The sequence below is a fragment of the Taudactylus pleione genome, unplaced genomic scaffold, assembly GCF_031769625.1.
Source record: "Taudactylus pleione unplaced genomic scaffold, aTauple2 ptg000102l, whole genome shotgun sequence".
In the NCBI taxonomy this organism is placed as follows: domain Eukaryota; kingdom Metazoa; phylum Chordata; class Amphibia; order Anura; family Myobatrachidae; genus Taudactylus; species Taudactylus pleione.
Genome location: NW_028284504.1, coordinates 3,626,903 through 3,649,976, shown reverse-complemented (window position 1 = coordinate 3,649,976; position 23,074 = coordinate 3,626,903). Strand labels below are relative to the sequence as shown.

At 41.9% G+C, this 23,074-nt stretch overlaps 1 protein-coding gene across 4 annotated transcripts in view; it reads left to right on the top strand.

The window, feature by feature from the left end:
- LOC148525649 (myosin light chain kinase, smooth muscle-like) overlaps positions 1-23,074 on the top strand; it is a 114,024-nt gene that overhangs the window by 5,130 nt on the left and 85,820 nt on the right. Inside the window, exon 1 of one of the 4 annotated variants that reach the window (XM_088470680.1) lies at positions 16,750-16,876. The exons of the other annotated variants lie outside the window; for them this stretch is intronic. Coding sequence (XP_088326806.1) covers positions 16,765-16,876 — 112 coding nt within the window. The 5' untranslated portion in view covers positions 16,750-16,764. Of the gene's footprint in view, positions 1-16,749; positions 16,877-23,074 lie in introns of those variants that run through there. 4 annotated transcript variants of the gene reach the window in all.

Genomic DNA, 23,074 nt, shown 5'->3' with positions numbered 1-23,074 from the left:
GCATGATTTTATATTTCCCAGATATGTACTAATAGCCAAATGCAGATTTCATAAAAATATCTTGCAAAAGGCTAAATAGCACTGCCGGGAGCAGTCACCATTATTATCAATGGGGGCTACTGACTAAGAAAAGCTTTTTGGAGTTGGGCCCCCCCCCCCCCATGGTTTATGCCATCCTCCAGATGGCATAAGCCACTTTATGCCTATGGAGGCATTGTGCTGGAAAACTTATGAAGGGACTATGGCTGGTGGGGAGGGGAGGGGGTGTATTTCAGATTTTCAAAGCAATTATTTACGGAGTCAGTGTGTCTCGCTCACTCTTTTTCTCCCTATTTGTCTTTGACTGCTTTACATGGGCTGTCTATAATGGCACATGATCAGAGGTGTCATGTCCGTTGTAATTGTTACCATGCTATATTTTACGGTGATTCCTCCCTTTCATCCTATGCTGAAATTCTCGTTCACCTCTGTTCAATTTTGGATCAGAGCTTTGTTGTATGTGATACCTCCTTATTACATATGATACTGCTTTGCCTCAAAAAACAGAGCACTAGGGCACATGTTGGTATATATTTTTTTAAATTCTTTAATGCCAGGGTGTTATATACCTTTATGTTTTATTTATGTTCCTTACACTATTAGTGTAGTGTAAGTCAAAGTTCCGACCACTCTTAGCTGGGTTCCAGTGGGTCCGAGTAAGCATCGGCTCTGTCTTATCTGTACAGTGCTGGAGGGAGGCAGCGCAAGGGTGCTCTGCTTCCAACTATTCCAAACTGCCAGTTAGGATGCCCTAAGCAGTCTTCTCTCAGCTCCAATAATGGTTTCTTCTTTGTATGAAGAAAAAAATCATTAGGAAAACCTCCCAAATTTTGAGATGTTCAACTACAAAGACTTGTACGATCTGGCTTCCCACATTAGCCAGGTAGTGCATTGACTTGCCCCTCATTCACTTGGGTGGACAGAGCTGTAGACCTTAGCGAGTAAAGTATATTTGTTTACGTCACCTACTGGGGTTATCCTCCAAGTGCAGGATACACACGTTATGTTCGTATTTAAAGTGTTGACATACAGTATGTCAACTACATAATGTCGACATGCACTGTTTTCTTGTCGACATTGACAGTGTCAAAATGTTACATCTAATGCTAATCCTAACATTGAGATTTTTCAGATGTCGCATGTTGGATATCTCATATTGTGGTCATGCCCCAAAATAGCTGTATTTTCACAAGCTAAGTAGCTGATGTTACTATCATTGAGAACCCGTGGTCCTTGCAGACACATGCAATGTAAAAATCACTAACTAGTTTTGAACAGATGAAAAATCTCATTCTCCTGTTTTGTGTCCTGTGTGTACTGCATTGATCATAGATGCAAGATAGCCAGGGATTTGTTTAAGGTAGTCAGACAGGAGATTGTAGAAAAGAACGGACCATCTCACCGCTACAAATCAACCCCAGAGAACGTGACTGACCATTGCAGTTGTTTTGTAGCTCCTCAGTTGTTGTGCTTGGTGGGGGTGGCAGTCAGTCAGTGCAGGCTCAGCACTGAGAGGAGGGTCTGCTGCAACTGTGCATGCGCAGCAGCCGTCCTCCAGTGGCCATTTTAGTTGCTGCCCACACAGTCTACTCCCGGCTGCTTGCTGAGCTGCCCAGTTGGAGCTGAGCAGCTATCCGTCCATCCAGGTGCCCCAAACCTCCGCCAGCCCGCCACTACCAACTGTCCGATCAGAGCTGAGCTTTGATCACAGTAACTGGAAAACCACCATCCAAGTGTCCCAAACATCCCCCCAGTGGCGGAACTAGCAAGTGGTGGGCCCAGATGCAAATATACGCTTTGGGCCATCTCCTTACAAATGAGAGACTCTAGTACTTTTTTTTTTTTTTTTTAAATTTCCTGCGCACTTTTTATCTATATTTTTTTCAGATATATCCAAAACCTCCGAGGAAAAAAAACCTCCATATATTTGAACTACTTGGACAAAATTGTATGGACGTCTCCAACCCCTCTGATTAGTGTGTTTGGCTTTTTAGCCACACTTATTCCTAAGAGATATATAAAATCCATCATAAGTCATGCAGCAGTAGTATGAGTTGTGCTGAAGAAACCAGTGAGTTAGAACGTGGCAATGCCACCCTCCCCACAAGTTAGAAAGAAGCAGTGAAATGTCCTGTTTTCAGCTAAAAAGGGCTTTCCACTACTTCATGAATAGACCCCTAGTCCAGTGGTTCCCAAACTTTTTTGAATCATGGCGCCCTAGCAGGGCTGGCTCAAGGGTTTGGAGCACCCTGTGCCAGCCCTTAAAAATGTGCCCTCACACAAATGGAGGTGTGGTCTAATTACCATAGGCCACGTTCCTATGACACGTTATTTGGAGGAGTGCCTGCATGGCACACCTCCAAATAACGTCAGTCTGGGGGCAGCCTCACTAGCTGGGCTTCCCCCAGCCCTCTCCCGTCACTGAATGGATGCCGCGTGCAGCTGCGAAGTGAAGTAAATTGTTTACCTGTCATCCTTGGGCTCAGTTATGTGGTGGTGGACATGTTTGCTTCTGTTTGTCCACATATTTACATTACATTGACCATAAATAATTAGATTTGGTGCTGGACAACCAACCTGAGGCACCCCTGCAAGTGTCCCAAGGCACCCAAGGGTGCCGCGGCGCACAGTTTATGAACCACTGCCCTTGGCCCTCATTCAGAGTCGATCGCAAGAAGCGATCGCTCACTCTGAATGAGGGCGGGCACTTCTTGTTTTATAGTGCTGCTTCCAGGTCTCAAGCTAAGCTGTGTGTTACCACCCATAGCTTAGCTTGCGATCAGGGTGATGGTCGCGATGGTCATCACCATCGCGACCATTGGGGCTTACGACCAGACCCTAAAGTTGGGTCTGGACACTCGTAAGCCCCAGCGAACTTCCTGCTCTGTTTGAGCAGGAAATTCCCCACTGACATCAATGATGTCAGTGGGGCCACCCCCAAACGGCAAGCATTCCGACTGGAACGCCTCCGTTTGGCCGGGCACGCCCCAGGCCCGCCCAGCAAACGGGGCGAGCTGTCACTCAACATCGACAGCTCACCCCGTCTGCTACGAGACCCCTAGCGACGGAGCGCCCGTCGCTAGCCGGGTCTCGCGCATGCGCACGTCGGAGCCGGATCCGTCGTGCGCATGTTCTGTGGGGGCAATCGACCCAGTTGCGAGCGCGTCGGCCCTTGCGCCCAGGTCTGAATGAGACCCCTAGTCTGTAGTATATCTGCAGTTGTATAATATGTTTGACAGGTGTTGACAAAAACAATTTTCATAATATGGCCAGCAAATTATATACTGTATAATAATCAATGAATTATTGTTAATTATTTTTTTACAGATACAGCCACCACTCACCTCTCCTCAGACCTGGGGCTGCTGCTGGCTGCCAGATTTTAGTTGAAAGCTCCTCACTTATTTATCAGCTCACCATCTATCCTCAACAACACAATTGCGGGCTAGATGAGATGGTGGTGCTCTCAATAGAGAGGGTGGTCCACGGTGTCAAAAGCAACAGAGGTGTCGAGGTGAATGAGAAGACAGTAGTGCCCCTTGGATTTGGCAGCGAGGGGGTCATTGCTGATTTTCGGGAAGTCTGTTTCAGTGGAGTGGAGAGGTTGAAGTTCAGACTGAAATGGCCGCACGTTACAGCAGCTAGAACTCACTCAAAAATTAAGTGAGTTCAGGCTGAGAACGGGCCACGAGGGTTGCTAGATGAGGTGCCGTTGCAGGCATTTTAAAGCCATGACAATGGCAACTAGCACCCTTCACGGCTAATTGGCTGGACCTCATTGACTGGTCTTCTGACTCTAGTCTGTAAATGGTAAAAGCTGTGGGATAATGTAATAAGCATGTGACTTGCACGCATTGGTGAGTTACCAGTCTGGCTGATGTTTTAAATAGGCGCTCATTTGAAAGATTTTGTCTTTTTCTTTTTAACACAATTTTATTAGGAAGAATGATGGTACAAAGCGTGGATAACCATATATATCACAATACACCTAAAAGAACAATGAATAGGTAAATAATAGAACATGTCTGGTTTTGTCTTTTAAACGTTTGCCCCTTTGAAACATCGGCCTGACTTGCTGGGAACTCGTCAAGTCACAGGCTTACTACATATGTCCCAGTATGCCCTGTGATGTTTGTAATCCACCAGTTGCTGAAATAAACCAGCTGATGTTGGAAAATTTAACATAAACATTTGTTGAGTCTAAGTTCCATCTATTGCTTATTTCACACATTGTAATTTGTAACTTATGTAGTTGTGTCCAAGATGGCTGCCTCGCCTGGTACCTCGCTTTTTTTTTTTTTTTTTTTTTATCTCTGTAATAAGTTCATGATTTCTGTACAGCCCTTGACTACTTCTGGAGAAAAGTGCTATATAAATAAAATTATTATTGCATAGGGAGGAGCAGCGATGACCACTTTTCTGGCATTTTCATCAGAAAAAAGGTGTTATCGCTGAGAAAACAATGTTATAGAAACAGGGGGTGTATCAAAGTGCAACAAACAACCAGGGCTGCGAAGAGTGGGTCAGGGTGAAGGGTGTGTGGCCTAATCATGGGAGGCGTGGTCACTCCCCCTTCGGGAGATAAAAGTAGTTGCAGCGACGCAAAGTAGCGCTGAGGAGGGGGGCGATGATTAATATGCATGCCCGGCTGTCCGTCCATTACCCCCCAGGAATTTCATTTTTACCCCATTTGTGGTAATTTACCCCTGTTCCCCGACCAGTGATCTAGATGGTGTGAATTTATGTAATGATGTCCTAGGATTACTTTCAAATAAACATGTGCAGATATTTTAGTGTTTTCTTAGTCATTTGAAGAGGAAACAAGATAGTACAATCAACTTGAAATAAACTTTAAGGTAAGGAGTTAGAGGAAGCCCCTTTATCTCTTTCTACCTTGCCCTGAGAAGATATTTGCATATTAATGGAATATAGTCAAAGCTTTGGAGTATACCCAAGTATGACAGGAAAGGCTCTGCTAACCTGCCTCACCTGGCCGCACGTTAGATATACATCTACAGTCAGGTGCATAAATATTGCGACATTGACAGAATTTTCATATTTTGGCCTCTATTCACCACCACAATGGCTTTGAAATGAAACAAACAAGATGTGCTTTAACTGCAGACTTTCAGATTTAATTTGAGGGTAATTACATCCAAATCAGGTGAATGGTGTAGGAATTACAACTGTTTCTATATGTGCCTCCCACTTTTTAAGGGGCCAAAAGTAATGGGACAAACTAAACAATCCTAAATCTAACTTTCACTTTTTAATACTTTGTTGCAAATCCTTTGCAGGCAAATACAGCCTGAAGTCTGGAACGCATAGACATCACCAGACGCTGGGTTTCATCCCTGGTGATGCTCTGCCAGGCCTCTACTGCAAATGTCTTCAGTTCCTGCTTGTTCTTGGGGCATTTTCCCTTCAGTTTTGTCTTCATCAAGTAAAATGCATGCTCAATCGGATTCAGGTCAGGGGATTGACTTGGCCATTGCATAACATTCCACTTTTTAGCCTTAAAAACTCTTTGGTTGCTATTGCAGTATGCTTTGGGTCATTGTCCATCTGCCCTTTGAAACGCCGTCCAATGAGTTCTGAAGCATTTGACTGAATATGAGCATATAATATTGCACAAAACACTTCATAATTCATTCTGCTGCTTTTGTCAGCAGTCACATCATCAATAAATACAAGGGAACCAGTTCCATTGGCAGTCATACATGCCCACACCATGACACTACCACCTCCATGCTTCACTGATGAGGTGGTATGTTTTGGATCATGAGCAGTTCCTTTCCTTCTCCATACTCTTCTCTTCCCATCACTCTGGTACAAGTTCATCTGTCCATAGGATGTTGTTCCAGAACTGTAATGGCTTGTTTAGATGTTGTTTGGCAAACTCTAATCTAGTCTTCCTGTTTTTGAGGCTCACCAATGGTTTACATCTTGTGGTGAAGCATCTATATTCACTCTTGTGAAGTCTTCTCTTGATTATTGACTTTGACACATATACACCTACCTCCTGGAGAGTGTTCTTGATTTGGCCAACTGTTGTGAAGGGGTTTTTCTTCACCAGAGAAATAATTCTTCTGTCATCCATCATAGTTGTTTTCCGTCGTCTTCCGGGTCTTTTGGTGTTGCTGAGCTCTCTGGTGTGTTCTTTCTTTTTAAGAATGTTCCCAACCGTTGATTTGGCCACACTTAATGTTTTTGCTATCTCTCTGATGGGTTTGTTTTGATTTTTCAGCCTAATGATGGCTTGCTTCACTGATAGTGACAGCTCTTTGGATCTCATATTGAGAGTCGACAGCAACTGATTCCAAATGCAAATGTCACACCTAGAATCAACTCCAGACCTTTTACCTGCTGAATTGATAATGAAATAACGAGGGAATAGCCCGCACCTGTCCATGAAATAGCTTTTGAGTTGCTAGTCCCATTACTTTTGGCCCCTTAAAAAGTGGGAGGCACAAATAGAAACCGTTGTAATTCCTACACCGTTCACCTGATTTGGATGTAATTACCCTCAAATTAAATCTGAAAGTCTGCAGTTAAAGCACATCTTGTTTGTTTCATTTCAAAGCCATTGTGGTGAATAGAGGCCAAAATATGAAAATTCTGTCAATGTCCCAATATTTATGCACCTGACTCTCTATATCTATCTATCTATATTACAGAGTGCTCTTATGACAAAGTACCACCTCTCTTCCCCAATTCCACAGAAGGGGTTGGTTTCTATGGTTTATATTGTGAATAATAGGGTATGTATTGGTACCAATTTGGAGAGCTAAACTGTATGTTCTGGGACATCTCCAGAAGGGTAACATTAGGAGGGAGGTATAATTAAGGATATTAAGTACAACTATACTGTGGCATAATCAAGAATGAATTATGTGTACATTGTGAATAGAATGTTTATGCATATTCTGGGAGCAGAGTTTTACATGCGTCATCAAATATTTGCCATATTAAGAGGATTTGCTCTGGGGGCATATTTATTGACGTGCAGGTTTTTAGAAGTGGAGTTGTTGCCCAAAAAATACTTGCTTTCTATCATTATATGACTGAGAAATATGCACAAAACAGCCATTTGATACAATTGAAGAACCCCAAATACATTTTTTTAGGGCCACTGATAGACTTCTATATTATCTTACATCACTCTGCCTTTTTTGGGGGTACAGGCAATTTCCCCATTTTCACCTGTACTTATTGCGTGTATGTATGTATTGTAATATAAAAAAAAAAATTTTTTCATAGATTGAAACCCTTAAACTGCGCTTATAGATATAAAGTAAAAAGCTACAAAACTACACTTTTAGGTGTAACCAATGTTGTTCCTTTTGGACAGATCCCTGCCACACCGGACCTAATGGGAACGACACATATAATACAAACATTAGGGTGCTTATAGGGGCATATTCAATTGGCTGCGAGGTTTTGCCTGCAAAAATGTATGCAAGCATCACAACCATTTTTCTATTACCGCAGGTATGCGTACTTTGGATACCCGCAGTATCTAATAGAAAAAAATTGGTTGCAATATGTTTTTGGGCAAAACCCAGTGGGAAATGAAAAAAAAAATGGGGAGCAGCCTGTACCCTAAAAAAAAATTGGGAAATCATAATAATGGTTATTACTGTCCCAAAGAAAAATATATTGTTTTCTAAAAATGCACTAAATGACTGATTTTGCAAGTAAAAAAATCTATACAAAGTAGATCCCTTTTTTTTTTTTTTTTTCAATTATACTGGAAACAAATAGAACTAAAAATGCAAAAAAGAGAAAAACAAGGTAATTTGGGGGGAAATTTTAGGCCAATTAAAAAAAGATAATGCAATTTTTCATTTAGCTAAATTAAATTTGGTGTTCCAAAATTAATGGAAAATATTTTTTTTGGGGAAATTCGAGGCCCTTATAGGTGTTAACAACCAATAATGGCATGTAAATATTGGACCAATTAGACTAATTGACAACTTACAATTGCCTAAATAGTCATTAGGGGGGTGTCCAAGAAGTTCTAAAGGGTTCCCCGACATTTATTCCTTTAGAAATTACCATGACTAATTTTCTACCTGGCAATTGAATAGGAAAAACCTTGCAGCTGCTGTGAAAACCCAGTGCTGCAGTGTTTTTAAAAATTTGGCCTGCATTTGGATATGCCCCATAGTGTAGTACAGTTATTTTTTTAAATTAATTTAATTGCAATTTAGATGTTAGGCGTACATCAAATATTCTTGATTATAAAGCTTTATCTGGATAGTTAGATCCTATATCTCCATTTTGGGTCCTTCTTCTTCAGGAATGAATCTTCAAACTTTTAATAAACATTTTTCTATTTAACTTTGTGCTTCTTGACCACTTACAATTTTAGTGGTGATGGATCCTGCCGGAAAGCCCTTTCACTAGTCGTGCCCAAGAAACCAGGCCCAAGGCCACACATTGCATCGTATAATGGCAAGTTAATACTTAAAAAACATCTCATACTCTTTAGTTCAAAAATATTCTACTGGTTGTTAACTGCAGGTCCACAAGACCCCTCTTAGGGGTCTTTGCTCAAAGTGGATCTGTCTCCTTGTGGAAGTACAGCTTCCATTACCCAATGCGTTTTGTCATAAATTAATTCTTCAGTGGTGTTTGCTTCATAAAATAAACAGGGTGCTTTATTTTTATGGTTATACCTGCTACCAAGCAAACTTATGCATAACTAAAAGCATGTTTTCAAGATCTCTATCAACGGGTGGTTTTATACATAACCATAAGTTTAACCATAAACCATTTTAACACTCATCCCAGCTAATTTTTCACAGCAAAAAAGGTGCTAAAATACCAACTTTTAATATTAATTGCAAAATAGCTAGTTAATTAATCATGGATGATAGACCTTGTTTGGATGATTCTATTCATAACTCATTAAACCAGCAACTTGCATGGACCCAAAAAGTAACAGTTGTTCTAATATGCTACCTAATGACAACATTTTATACTAATTGTTATGTACCATGTAATTTGTTAGATCTTTGTTGATCCAAGCTCATTAGCATATTCTCTTTATCTTTTGTCAGCAATCACTATTATTTTTTTTCTTTTATCATTGGTAATAATTTTTATTTAAGGTTTCTATATTGTCTGTTCTTTCCTGTTCTCTAATAATAATAAATTTTTTTGTTTTATACTCTAGCATTCGTATTTGTACCTCTAAGCATACAACCACATTTTTTGTGACTTAGTGCTACTGTGCCATCTTTAATTGTCTATGCATCTATAACTACAGCCACGCTGCGTGACAGCACCTCTAAGCTACACAGTGCGAGGCTCCCGGGAGCATGCTCTGGATAATACAAAAGGCGGCCCACTGTGTGGGCTAAGAGTGGGGTGAGCGAGCGAGTGAACAGCTCATTGTTCAACTCAATACCACCTGTGTGACTAACATATTGATGCATGCAGCAATTACTAACAACTAGGTTACTGCTAGTTTATATCTGCAGCATCTTTTTCTCATACTGTGTACAATGGTTTACTGATTGCAGTAGTAACCTGATATGTTTTTTAGTTTACAGAGCATTAAAAAGTATACCTCCCAACCATCCTAATTTTGGCAGGACAGTCCCCTTGCAAAGAGGCCACGCTCCCATTTTCAGCTGCGCTCCTACGACATGCGAAATGTCCTTACTGTGTAGATTGTAGAACATTTTTGGCTTTTAGAACCGATCCGAGTCCAAAAGTCTGTCCATCCCTGGTATACCTGATGGAGGGAAAAGCACATGAGGTGGGAGGGACATATAGGGGGTGAAAAAGACTGGGAGAGACAGTGAGCAAGGAGCATACTATGTACTAATAAGGCTGTACTAGTGGCATGTTGACACTAAATTCAGTTAACAGACAATCTGTGGAAGGATGGGTCACGATGTGGAGGTCAGTAGTTGAAGTTTATGGGTGTTGAAAGCAGTGGCCGGCTGCAGCTCAGCCTAAAATTCAAATAGGGCAACCACACCAACTGCCATTTCATATGCTGCCAAACATAGATGGCTGGGAATCACTGGCAGTTGATGTGACTCCCCTATTTGAATTTTGGACTGTGCTACAGTCCCACCCCTGGAGCCATCACTGGTTGAAAGTGAGGGGGGCAGAGTGGGAGAGACCAGTCCAAAGAGATGTGAGTTTTTGGAGCTGACTCCATGTTGTCCGGCCTGGAAGTTGCATATTAGCTGATTAACAGCCCATTGTGCTTGGCAGGGCCAGTATATAGGTTTGTTGTTTACTACTGTTTTGAGTTATGTCGAAGACTGTTTCCCCCAGGAACTACAAGTGAGACTGATAATAAACAGGAAATTTGACAGGCCCAAACAGCGCCCCCTGCCCTGCAGTGCCCTGTGCCATGGCACTGGGCGCACTACCCTAGTTACGGCCCTGGATGCAGCTTTCCCATGTTTCTCCAAGTAAAATACAGACTCAAAATATAGATGCAGTAATGCTATGTATCCTTTACTTTATATGTTTTTAAATCTCCAGCTTTATGCAACAAATGGGTGTGAAGTTTCTAAATATATCTCAATACTGAAGCTCTGTCAAGTTTCTTTAGTGAAATGTTTGTGTTCTCCTGGCGTGTATGAAATTGAAGCATAGTCCTCAGTTCTGCTCCACCATCAAAGCTTACCCTAATATTTTTGTTTGTGTATTTGGTTTGGCAGAAATAGGAGTGAGTTAATAGGTATACAGACATCTGTTATGCTGCATCCACCCTTGAGGTAAAACACTTTTGTAGAGGAGTTAATTAATTAAGTGAATGGTGTCAGAGGCAGGTCTCTCGTGTGTGTGTGGTATGTAGCTGGCATTATGGTGGCCCAAACCTTATGATACTACTCTTTGCATACAAAACACTTAGGGCCTCATTCTGAGTTTGATGCATAGCGTTTAAAAGTGTGGGTGTCTGCAGCAGCTGATCTGCTATCTTCTGCTAATGTGATTTTTCTGTGCAGCTTCATGCGGCTGTCCTCATTAGTATTGGCAACTACGCTAGCCCCATACTGGATGCAAAAGATTGTCACAAAGACTACGTCCCTTCTTCGTACACACCGCTGAAATTACCATCTACATGCCCACAAATCTGCCGTGACACTCCATTGAGATGGATCTTTTCAGTGCGTTTGCAAGGTAGCTGCCCACTTGCCATCTTGAAATGCCCTTTTCACAGACAGAGAGCTTTGGCCACATACTAAGCAAACCGATTGTGCTTGTATCCTTTCTCAATGTGCATATGCATCGTGCAGAGCATATGTCCAACTCAGAATCCGCTCCTCTATATCACAGATCTGTTCTTTGTGCAACTTTCTTGAGGTCACGAGTTAGTCTCTAATTTTTTTTTTTTTTTTTCCACATATGTAAGGGATCTCACAATTACCCATACAGAGCACCTAAGAGAAAAGTGTTTTGGCCACTTATACTGAATCCTGCAAATGTCACAGACATCAGCTTATCGGAGCCGTAGCTAGACTTTTTTTTTTGTGCCCTGTGCCAGAAAGTCCATTGGTGCCCACCTCATTTTTCAAAGGGACATGGTGCACCCAAAAAAGGTGAATGGCCTCATGGGAAAGAGATAGGAGAGGCCAGGAGATGCTGGGGATGAAATAAGAGAAAGTTATAAGTGAGAATGATAATAAAGAAAATAAAACAGAAATTTGACAGGCCTAAACAGCGCCCCCTGACCTGTGGTGCCATGTGCGACGGCATCGGCCGCACTACCCTAGCTACGGCCCTGCATCTTATATCCCAAACCCCAACTATCTCCAATACCTCACTACAAATATCTTTTATCCTTTTTCCTTGGCTTGTTCTAGTAAAGAAGAGACATACTTGCCAACTGTTCCTGATTGCTACTATTTCAGGGAGTCTCCCTGATATATACTAATAACCAATGCAGGGAAATTATACATCCTTATGGAATCATAAGGCACAATTGGACTGAGTCATTACGGACCGCTATTGAGATCGCAGCTGCGATTACGCGTGCAGGTTGTTGTGAAAATATGCTAATGACCGCAAGCGCTAAGCAATTATAGAGACTCCCAAAGCCAGCATAGAGACACCCACTACCGCTTTCGCACAACTCTATTACCTTGCAGTCCTGCGTATACATCGGGAACATCAAGTAACATCGACCCCTTATACACAATTACAACAGGTCTGACCTTACTCAGAAATTTCTAACCTCTCCGCACACAGTGAAAGCTCAAGCTGCATATGCCAACGCAGTGACTAATTTATGCACGCCCATGCAACGACATTCAAACGTACTGGCATGCCTGTATTTCTCAGACCACTAACCTGTCACCACCCCCAAATGCTGACATACCATCCCTCTGTCTGCGATGGCTCTAGTCTGTGTGAGTGATCGCAATGTTAACATACGCACTGCGGGGTATGCACCATCGACCAATCTGTGTATGCAGTTGCAATTGCAATCCATGATGAATCGGGCTCAATTATCCCTATGGCTACATGCATTTTCTCAAGTGTCACACTGTTTTCATCAACAAGTAGAAGTTACTAACAGCTTTGGGGCTCATTTACATTTGGCTGCAAATCAATTTTATGGCATGCCTCTCAGATGTAGCCGTACACGTCCACTTTACCGCTGCACTCATAGGTATTTCTTTCATATTCTCCCTGAAATGCTTTTTCAAAAGTAGGCAAATATGAGAAGAGACCTGAAATCAGGGGCGTATCTATAATGGTGCGGGGAACACTGGTCCCTCGCACACCCTGCACCCATAATGTTACCTCTCCAGAGTCCCACGTCGGCGTGGGGGTCCGGCGCTGTAAAACGACTGGTAAATGGCTGCAGTGGCCATTTTCCCGTCGTTTGCGCATTACAGGGAAAATGGCCGCCATGGCCTTTTTCCCGGTGATCTGTGCATACACTATAGACTCTGGGCACACACTCTAGTACCCAGAGTCTATAACTCCGGCGCTAGCTGCGCACAGCTCAGTGCGCTGCCGGCAGCCGGGCGGAGAGGAGGGGGCCCGTGTCGGAGACTGCACACGGGCCCCCTCCTCTCTAGAAGCGGTCCTGCCTGAAATATTTGAAGGGTTAATGTAGGCAAAGCGAAATTGGATGGTGGAGATGCATCCAGAACTGTTATACAGAACGGAGTTTATATGCCAGCTGTCATCTTTTTGAATGGGATTGAAATACAGACTGCTTAACAGCCGCCGGTTCTAATGCATGTCGTTTTTTTTTTTTTCTTGTCTTATTTTCCAGTCTGTCATTTGTTTAGAGTGCTTCCAAAACATCTTGGGTCTTTCCACCCTTGGAAATGCAGGCAATCAGAGCATAAAAATGTCACTATTAAATATAGGCTAGCTGCTATACAGTTTGATGGATTGGATAGATTTATACACCTACAGTAGTGTCAGGTGTGGTATGTAATGTGGACATGGGCATAACGCTGACATTATGCATGTTGACAGTCAGCATGTTGCCATAATATTTTTCTAGTGTTAAAGCCCTAAAACCTGTGCTGTCGACCTAATGACCATTTTCATATTGTGAATGTCGGCATGTTTATGGTTGACATTCAGACCATGTTTACATTCTGAATGCCTACATAATGAATACATATCTGTTCTGCTGTAATTATTATTGCTTCCACTGAAATACTGGGACGGTGTGTGTAGTTGTACACAGCTCTATCATGGAGCCACATTTAAACAAATGACTACCATTTACTATAGAGGGCTGTAGCTGTTAGCACTGTGATAAGATCTGCTGTGGTATTTCCTTCGTTATTCTTCCCTAAATGATGAAAGGATCTGGCAGTCACACTGGAAAAGCTCCTTCTGTAAGGACTATAAATCAGTCTAAGAACGTTTTTAAGCTTTGTTTTTAGTTTATTCACTTTAATGTGTATATTTTACTAATGTCTATGGCTGCGATTCACTTGTTTTGGAGGGATGTAGTTATCAGACCGGTGGCCGTAATGCTTCCGGTCTAAATCCCAATGGGGGAAGCCCGACATAAGACTTTAAAATAGGCATCAAAATACCGATGCCTATCTTAATCCCGAAGTCGCAATCCAGAAGGACGCCATCCCGGGGGATTTTAGCTGTTAGCCGCGTGGGGGAGTGATAGGTTTAGGCAGCATAGCAGGGTTAGGTTTTTTGGGAGGGAGGTTAGGGTTAAGCACCCCTAGGGGGGAGTGTTAGGCACCACTGGGGGGGGTAGGCACTAAGGGGGAGGGTTAAGTTTAGGCAGGAAGGGGGGACACTTAGGTTTAGGCACTAACTGGGAGTGTTTAGGGGTGGGTTAGGCTACAAGAAGGGAGGGTTAGTATTCTTACCCGACTCCTGTCGGGATACCACCCATCGGGATGCCGCTGTCAGTATTTCGACAGGAGGAATTCCGACTGTCAGTATTACATACCGATTTTGTCTTTGATGCCCCCCGCTGAGCATCTGTAGGATTGGGCACCTGATGGAGCAGTTAAATTGTTGCTCCGTTCAGATGCCTAGAGCTGCATTTTTTTCTCGCAGGTGCAAGAAGTAATGTGTTTAAAGGCCATTCTTTTGGGGCACCCTAATGGTGGTTTGTGTGCTCTAACCAATTCTTTAGACAGGTTTAGCCGCTTTGCGTGGCTAAACCCTGTGCGCCGAGAGGGGGGGGGGAGCGGGTACATATTGCCCGGGCCTCCTAAGGGGCCCGGCGGGAGCCCGGGTCCAGCGCCCCCCCCGCCCCCTTACAGCAGCCCAGCACACAGCATGTGCTGAGGCTGCAGTTGGAGACTGCTCGTGCCACAGCAGTCTCCTATGCCTGTGCGGGGGAGCGATCACACTGATCGTGCCCCCCCGGCTTTTTTTTTTTCTGTCACCAAGGAGGCATGGCCACGCCTCCCACGATTAGGCCACGCCCTATTACCGCGGCCCGCCACAGCTCTTGGCGGGCCTGCTTGTAGCCACGATAGATACTAATATACAATTGAATTGCTCCGTCTGGCATCTATTCGTATAGGCGCCCAGCAGGGGGCGCAAGAAACATTTGGATCACCCCCTATTAGTCTGTTTAAAAGACTAAAAATGGCTATCCTCTATATTTAGAAAAGTACACAGAAATTTTTGACTTTACTCTGCACGATACTAATAGCATATGTTAGTACATATGCGATTTAGTCATTTTGCGGTGACTAGCGGGATGTACAAACCCGCTTTGAATCTGCATTCAGCAGTGCACTTGTATACACTGCTGAATTAGACCCATAGAGTGTAAGCTCCACTGGGACAGGGACTGATGTGAATGGTTAAATATTCTCTGTAAAGTGCTGCGTAGCATGTGCAGTGCACTATATAAATAACTGATAATAAGTAAAAATAAATTATAATTGAATATAAACTACTGTATTTGTCTACTACAAATACAGATCTTATCATTTTATATATTGTTATTTTTAACACTAACTACTCCTTTTTATCTATGCATTTCTCAAGCTACATTCCCTTTGCAATTAGCCATGTAATTCTAATTAGTCGTTAAAGGCTTTACTTAAGCAGTGGTTAATGTGTTGGTTAATATGTATATCAGTCAAATAATTGTTAAAGTTGAGGAGCTATATACCGTAGGTTAACTCCTCAGACAGTAGTTAATGTGTAATTGTTAGTTAATATGTACTATGTGTGATATCAGTCAAGCAATAGTTAATATTAGAGTTGAGGAACACTTGTTATTTATCTAGCATTAATATGAACAGATAAATATTTAGGCCCCAAGGATACTATGTTACAGGGATATTCCAGGTATACTTTATTGCTGTATTTCAGCATTACAGTTCATAGATCTTTGCAGGTATTTTCTGTAGTGTTGGGATTCTGGTACCCAGAATCCTATGCTTATCCCTTTCTGCAGTGTAAGTATTTCCTGTAATGTAGGGAGCTGCATGTTTCCAATGGTGGATGCAATGGAAGTGTTGGAGCTTCAAATTCTACACCCTGTGACTGTATGTGTGCAATGATGTGATCACACCCATGGATGCACTATGCAATAGCCACTGCGTACTGCTAGCAATGGCCATTGGAGGGAGGGATTGAATTGTTGAAGCATGTAGAGGTAAGTTGGCCTACAGTATGCAATAAAGTTCAGCTCTGCACTACAACGAATATGGCTGTAGGATGCTCTGTATGAGAATCGCTGTGGCCTCATTGCAGGGGGATGAGGACAATCATTGGACATCACACACACACTAACCCTGTACAGTGTTCTACATGTTAACCCCCCCAAAAAAAATCCTCCATCTGTGGCTAGATCTGGAACTAAAACTCTGTAGTGCCACAATTACTGAAAGCTCACAGGTTGATGTTGGTATATTGGTTCAGAATCTAAATCTGCAGCCTCCACTACCTGCATATTTTATAGCAACGTTTCGCTAAAAAGTTCTAATACTCTTTTTGCCTGTAGCACAGATGTTAATGTTAGAATAGACAATCTGTATACTCCACTGGGAACAGAGCTACTGATTAGCTCAGACTAGTTTTCTGCCTCTGTGTTTACACTGATTGGTGGTGAGAGAGCTTCAGTCACTGTGCCCACATAACTAGCTCCTCTGAGAGTTGTAGGCAGACTCTGGGTGTGTAGTAACACTCCAGTGAGATCTGGCAAGAGATACACACACACACACACACACTCTCCCTTTGATTGAGCTCGGCTAGATAGGTAAACAGACTGCAGACATCCCTAAGATGAGTTACACATCCACATTGAGGATCCAGCTTGGGAAACCGTTCCTGAATGGTGAAGCAGGCGTTAAACTCAAAGGTCCAGAAAGTGACTGCAGAGGGCTACAGCTAATGGGTACGTATAGAGTGCACTGTTTAGCTTAGTTTAAGAATTTTATTTAAATGAAGATGAATGCAAAGCATTTTGGGAAAGTCAGAACATTTCTGATATGTTACTGTGAGTAATTATTTATGAAGAGGCCTAGTTCTATTTTAATTTAGAAATACACTGTTATAAATATAAAAATAATTTCCAGAAATGTTTTATTGCTGCACAGTACGACATGAATAGTTTGGTCTCGATGGATCTTATTACTATAAAACATAAGGCTTTAAAAGTGTGTGTGTGCGTGCATGTGTATATATGTGTATATCAGATTGCCAAGGTGACTTCCAATATCCTTTTATGTTACATTAAGAGGATATCTTATTATTTATACACCGGTTTTGTTGATTTGTAAATAGCTTGTGTGAAATGATTGTCGTATGCAAGTTGTGTGTGTGTGGGGTTTTTTTTTTTTTTTTATTACCTTCAGGCTATTTTACATATAACGATATATATATTGTTTTATGTAAATCTTCTTTTTTTTTTTTTTTTAAATATATAAAGTAGAGTGTTTGAAAGAATTGAGAATTGCAATAGGAGTATAAAATAAATGGAAATGTTCTGCTTAATCAGGATTGAAAAATGGGGATAATGTCATGGGCCAAGTTTTAAAATATGCCACTGTAGCTGGAAAACAGTGATTGACAACTATGCTGTAATATAGCAATGTACGTCTTCATAGACATGTAGTTGCATTGATATGCTCACAAGCAGCTGTCTCAGACACCAAAGGGCTATATATATATATATATATATATATATATATATATATATATATATATATATATATATTTACTGCATTTACGTGGGTATAAAATCTCTCTCTCGCGCGCTCGAAGCAGACCTATTAATTATCTGACTAGTAACTGTACTGTGTTTCCATGGTGTACTGCAATTTTTAGCAATTCCAGAACTCCTTCAGTTGGAATCCAGCCACATCAGACCCAGGTACTACAAGGGGAGGGAGCCGCAGGCAAAGATTGGATGTCGCAGCTTGAGACTTGCGTATCTACAGCAACTGACTAACAATAGGTTCAAAATGCACCTTTTTTTCACATTTTGCATTTCAGCATCTCTCTCTGAATAAGGCCCCAAGTGTTTGGGGGAAGCGAAATAAAGTGAATTAATAATGCCAGTGTTTCAAATTCTCTGCATTTTTGGTGTTGGTATATATATAATGGATGGAAATTACCATTTTGTTTGTATAAATAGTTTTGTATATAATGGTATTGTTGGTAGTATGTAGAACAGCTGCACATGTAATTCCAGAAAATGGCTGGTCACACATTGCTGCTTATGTTATACCATTGGCCTGACATGCCTTTGCAATTGGAAGCCTATTTAACATTCATTTGGGCGGTATGTGTACAGTATCAATACTTGTTCTGTTATCTCCAGCTTGGTATGTCCATGAAACAAAGCAATGAGAGAGTGCTTTAGTATTTTAATTGTTTTATGGTTTGTTTGTTTGTTTAGATTTATTTTAAGTAGTATACGTTGGATAAGAAAACTTTTGGCTTTCAGTTCTACTCTACAAGCTCTGAGTGTCCCAGTGAAGTGTAAAGGGAGATATTCAATACGCGATTTTAGCAAACTATTGTACGATAACTATGTCGTTATTGTGCAATCGCTTGCAAATCGCGCATGCATCGGACATGTTTTGGTCGGAAGCAACCAGCGATGCGCGTGCACGCTGGTCGCTTCCGACATCTATCAGCGGCCGTACATGCTGGTCAACCTGACGATTCCGTCGGGTTCAGCATGTGCGGGGATGATGGATGTGCCTGGACTGAACGAGTGAACGTTCAGTTTAGACACATAACTAGATATACAAAGAAGTGCACGATTATCTAGTAGTGGATACCCGCCTTAACTTATCCCTTACCCTCAGCTAGTACAAGTTATTTTATAAACTGAACTGATGAGGGATGTTCTTAGCACCACTAGAAGTGCTGATTAAAACAAAAATATCTTCCTCCTTTGCTGCATTTTGATAAATAGGGGCCCTAGTCTGGTGGAGTTGTAGAGACCGTTCTACCAAGACAAATGCGTAAATCAGCTGTTCTCAAACTGTAAGTTATGACCACCTTGTAATGGGGTCGTATAACGTCTGGTTCCTGGATGGACCAGATGCACCACTAGGTTATGCAATAGCAGGGGGTAGGAGTCGAATGGACCTGCTGCCGCCGCTTCTTGTGATTTCCTCCTCTGCACAGTGTTGGGAGGTCACAGTGAAGACTCATCCAATAGGGCTGCAGGATAAGGAAAGTGTGCCCTCCCAAGCCCCTCTGCATGGGCTCCAGCATCCAAGTACAGCCAAAACAGTATGTGTGAGGGAACATAACCAGGCATTTATAATATTAGGGGAGGTATAATGGCATAGGGGAGCTCCTAATGGGCATGTGGGCAGATCTGATGATATGTGGGAATGTCTGATGTCAGGCTATATTATCGCCACTTGTACAGTGATTCTGTTAGAAAGATGAGCCTATATTAATGTTGATTACTTTTTTTTTTTGATGATGTGATGACTTTTCTAGCAGAGACTTTTGTCAGAGGGGGTCCCAGAAGAAAATAGTTTGAGAACCATTGGCTTAAACTAATTTGAGGGTAATCCAGAAAGTAAAGACCATTTGTGCATTCATGCTCCCCAATTCATGGCTGGGTGGTCTCTCTTTACCTGCTCTGTGAATGGCGTGCTGTTATGGTTGTTTTTGGTGATGTTGTGCGTGGGTAAAATGATATCTACGATACAAAATCCCTCCGACTGCAAAGTGTGTGATTCTCGAATGAGCAGAAAGTGAGACCCAGTGGAGTAACTAGGATATTTGGATCCCAGGGCAAGATGAAAAATGGAGCCCCCCACTAAGTGCGCACACCGAAAAAGTGGGCATGGACACATGCCACAAGGGGCGTGGCCACTGAAATGGGGACGTGTCAACATGTTTCTCGTCACTCTGGGAACATTCCTTTCCATTCCATATGCACCTTAATGCCCCCAGTAGTAATGCCCACTGTAGTAGTGCCCGTTATGCTTTGTCCCCAGTAGTAGTGCCTCATGTAGTGCACCATTATCAGAGGCGGATTTAGCCTCATAGGGCCCTAGGCAAGATACCGGTTTGGGATCCCCCCCCCCCCAAAAAAAAAAACAATCCTTAATACTATATTTTCCCTAATACCTTAACCCAAACTCCTAAACTAACCCTAACTCAAACCCATAAATTAACCCCAATACACAATCCATAATACCCTAACCCCAAAACTAACCTCTGTTGCGCTGTGCGTATGACGTAATGATGGGTCACATGCACAAAACACTGAGTAGGATGCAGACGTGCGCTGGAGCTGGCATGTAATCGCAGACAGCGTGCCGTGACTCAACCAGACAAGCCAGGGCCGGATTACGATCTGTGGGAGGAGAGATCTATCTATCGGACCATTTTTTGGTGGATTTGGGTTTGTTCCTGGAGTATTAACCTTTAGCATTAATTTGCAGTCAATTTAGACGACCTCACAGCTCACAATATTGTTTTCGCCATTATTGGCCAAAGGCTGCAGTGAGCTGGCTGGTTACTAAGGGACAGAGTAGCTGCACAGGCACTGCAGTTTAAAGCACATCTATGAAACATTGCCACACAGAAGTGGCAGAAATGAAAGGTAGTGCAAGATGGAATTGTTCTTGGGCCTTCCCACCCACCCAGTGGGGTACGGCCATCAGAGTCACAGTGCTTGTATAACACAGTGGGCTAAGGCCCAAGGATTCGCTGTGCTTGTATACACAGAGGACTAAGGCCCAAAGAGTTCCGGTGCTTGCATACAGAGGGCTAAGGCCCAAGAAGTCGCTGTGCTTGTATACACAGAGGGCTAAGACCCAAGGAGTCACAGTGCTTGTATACAGTACACTGTGAGAATTTTTTTATTTTTACACTAGAGCAGATGGGCATGAGTACAGCGCAGCATACATCAGCATGCCTTGTATACACAGCCACTTGTGAGTCTGGACACACCCACTTTAATCAGCAGACTAGCACAGCATACATCAGTGTGCCCCTCTCTACACAATCACTTAACAGCACAGCCACTTGTAAGTCTGGAGAAGGACACAGGGTACAGCCACTTTAATCAGCAGAGTAGTGCAGTACATCAGTGTGCAGTGTGTCCCCTATACACAGTTACTTAACAGCACAGCCACTTGTTGTGAGTCTGGGCACAGGCTACTACAGCCACTTCAATTGGCAGAGTAGCGCAGCAACCATCGGCGTGCAGTGTGCCCCCTACAATCACTTAACGGCACATCACAAGTAGACAGAGAAAAGAAGAAATGTCCATTGCAGTGCACTAAACAAAAATGATACATAAAATATAACTTTTATTAATATATCTAACGACTAAAAAGTGAAATATTAAAAAATGGAGATAATGTGTGTAATGTAAATGAAATGTGTTATAAAAATTGCGTGCGCTCCTATTACACGAAATGCCCTGATGTTAGTATCAATAACTGGTTGGTATAAATAAATATATAGAGATGATAATGTTGCTTTAAAGGTGTGTGTGTGTCTATATAATTATAAATTGGCCACACCTGGGTACAATGTGTGGCCCCTATATTGTACAGAATTTATCTCAATCTGAGTGACGTCAAAAATGTCATCCTCTGGTGACTATCATATTATAAATTATTCCTCACATCACATATCTAAACAAATATAATGGTAGTATACACTGTTACAATTACAGTGTTAATGATTAAATTTGTGTGATGTGTTTTCACATGTGACCAGTAGGGTTCTATGTACATAAATATGAGGTTATTTATTTCTATTGTGAAACCCAATGCTATCATAGCATGTCCACTGTGTAGTTCTTCTCTATAGTTGTCACTCTCACAGTGATGAAGTCCAATGCTTATATCATGGACATTCCACCGTATAAGATATCATACAACTTCACATAGGACTATACATCTCTCCCACACCAAACTTTATAGCTCATTTCATATATCCCATATCATGTATTCTCCCATCATTATATGTAAGGGTATTCATGGGAAATAGTTTATGCAACTTCTCTATGTCTCTATGATCTCTATGTGCTGAAGTGCCTGTCCGGAGGGGTCCCTCCGTGGCGCAGCACTGCACTGAGTTACTATATCAGCAGTAGTTCGTGTGATGGGTGATATTGGTACATATTATTGTCATTTACCACAGTTTCAGATAGAAAGGTTTAACAGCAATAGCTTCTTATTACTTGTGCTATAATGCACACATCTCTATATACTAGCAAACCGTTTCATGCTGGTCACGCTGCAGTTTACATATACAGGGTAAGTATTCCACATTGTACTGAGCTGACTAGCAGAGTATCATATTAGGACATGATAGTGTACGGAGTGCCGCTAACCAACGCGGCGTTCCGCTAGGTAGCTTTGTCAAGGTAAGCCGAGCCACTTACCGGAAGTATCTTCTATACCCTCACATTTGTCTCATGGCCAATCCGGGACTCCTTTAAAATAGATTCCTCCAATCGGATGGCTAAAAATCTCATAGTACCGCCCCTCCTTTTTCTGATTGACAGATTCCTTCTAACTTGGCAAATACTAATGATTCTTGCCTACGTCTTTCAGACTAGAGTAGTCAAATCCTGATTACAATAATATCCATATATACACGGATCGAGCAATCTAAATCACGGAAATATCATGATATAAGTAATAAATTGATAAAAAAGGATATCTATGATGCTACCTATATATTGTCAGTAGATGTTGAATAATAAAACGGGGGACAGAAGGGGGAAGATTGATATTTCACCATTTATTACAATATAGGGTCTGTCTAGGTTGATGGAACAATTCCAGAAAAACGGATTCAATCCAATCTCAGGAGGGGGATTTGGTGCACATATTATGGTGAATTATTGTAGAATAAAATAAAATGCAATACAGTAAATTATCTTAAGGACTTCAAAATAAAATGTTATATAATAAATATAGATGTATGTGAATTGTTCATATTATGATAAATTAATAAATAATGTAAGAGTGAATGTATAGACATGTAAATACATGATACTATTATGTGCAAAAAACATGTGCAAAATAATGGTGAACTTACTGATTATATATTATCAGTAATACATCTGTCAAAATAGGACCTACATAGAGAA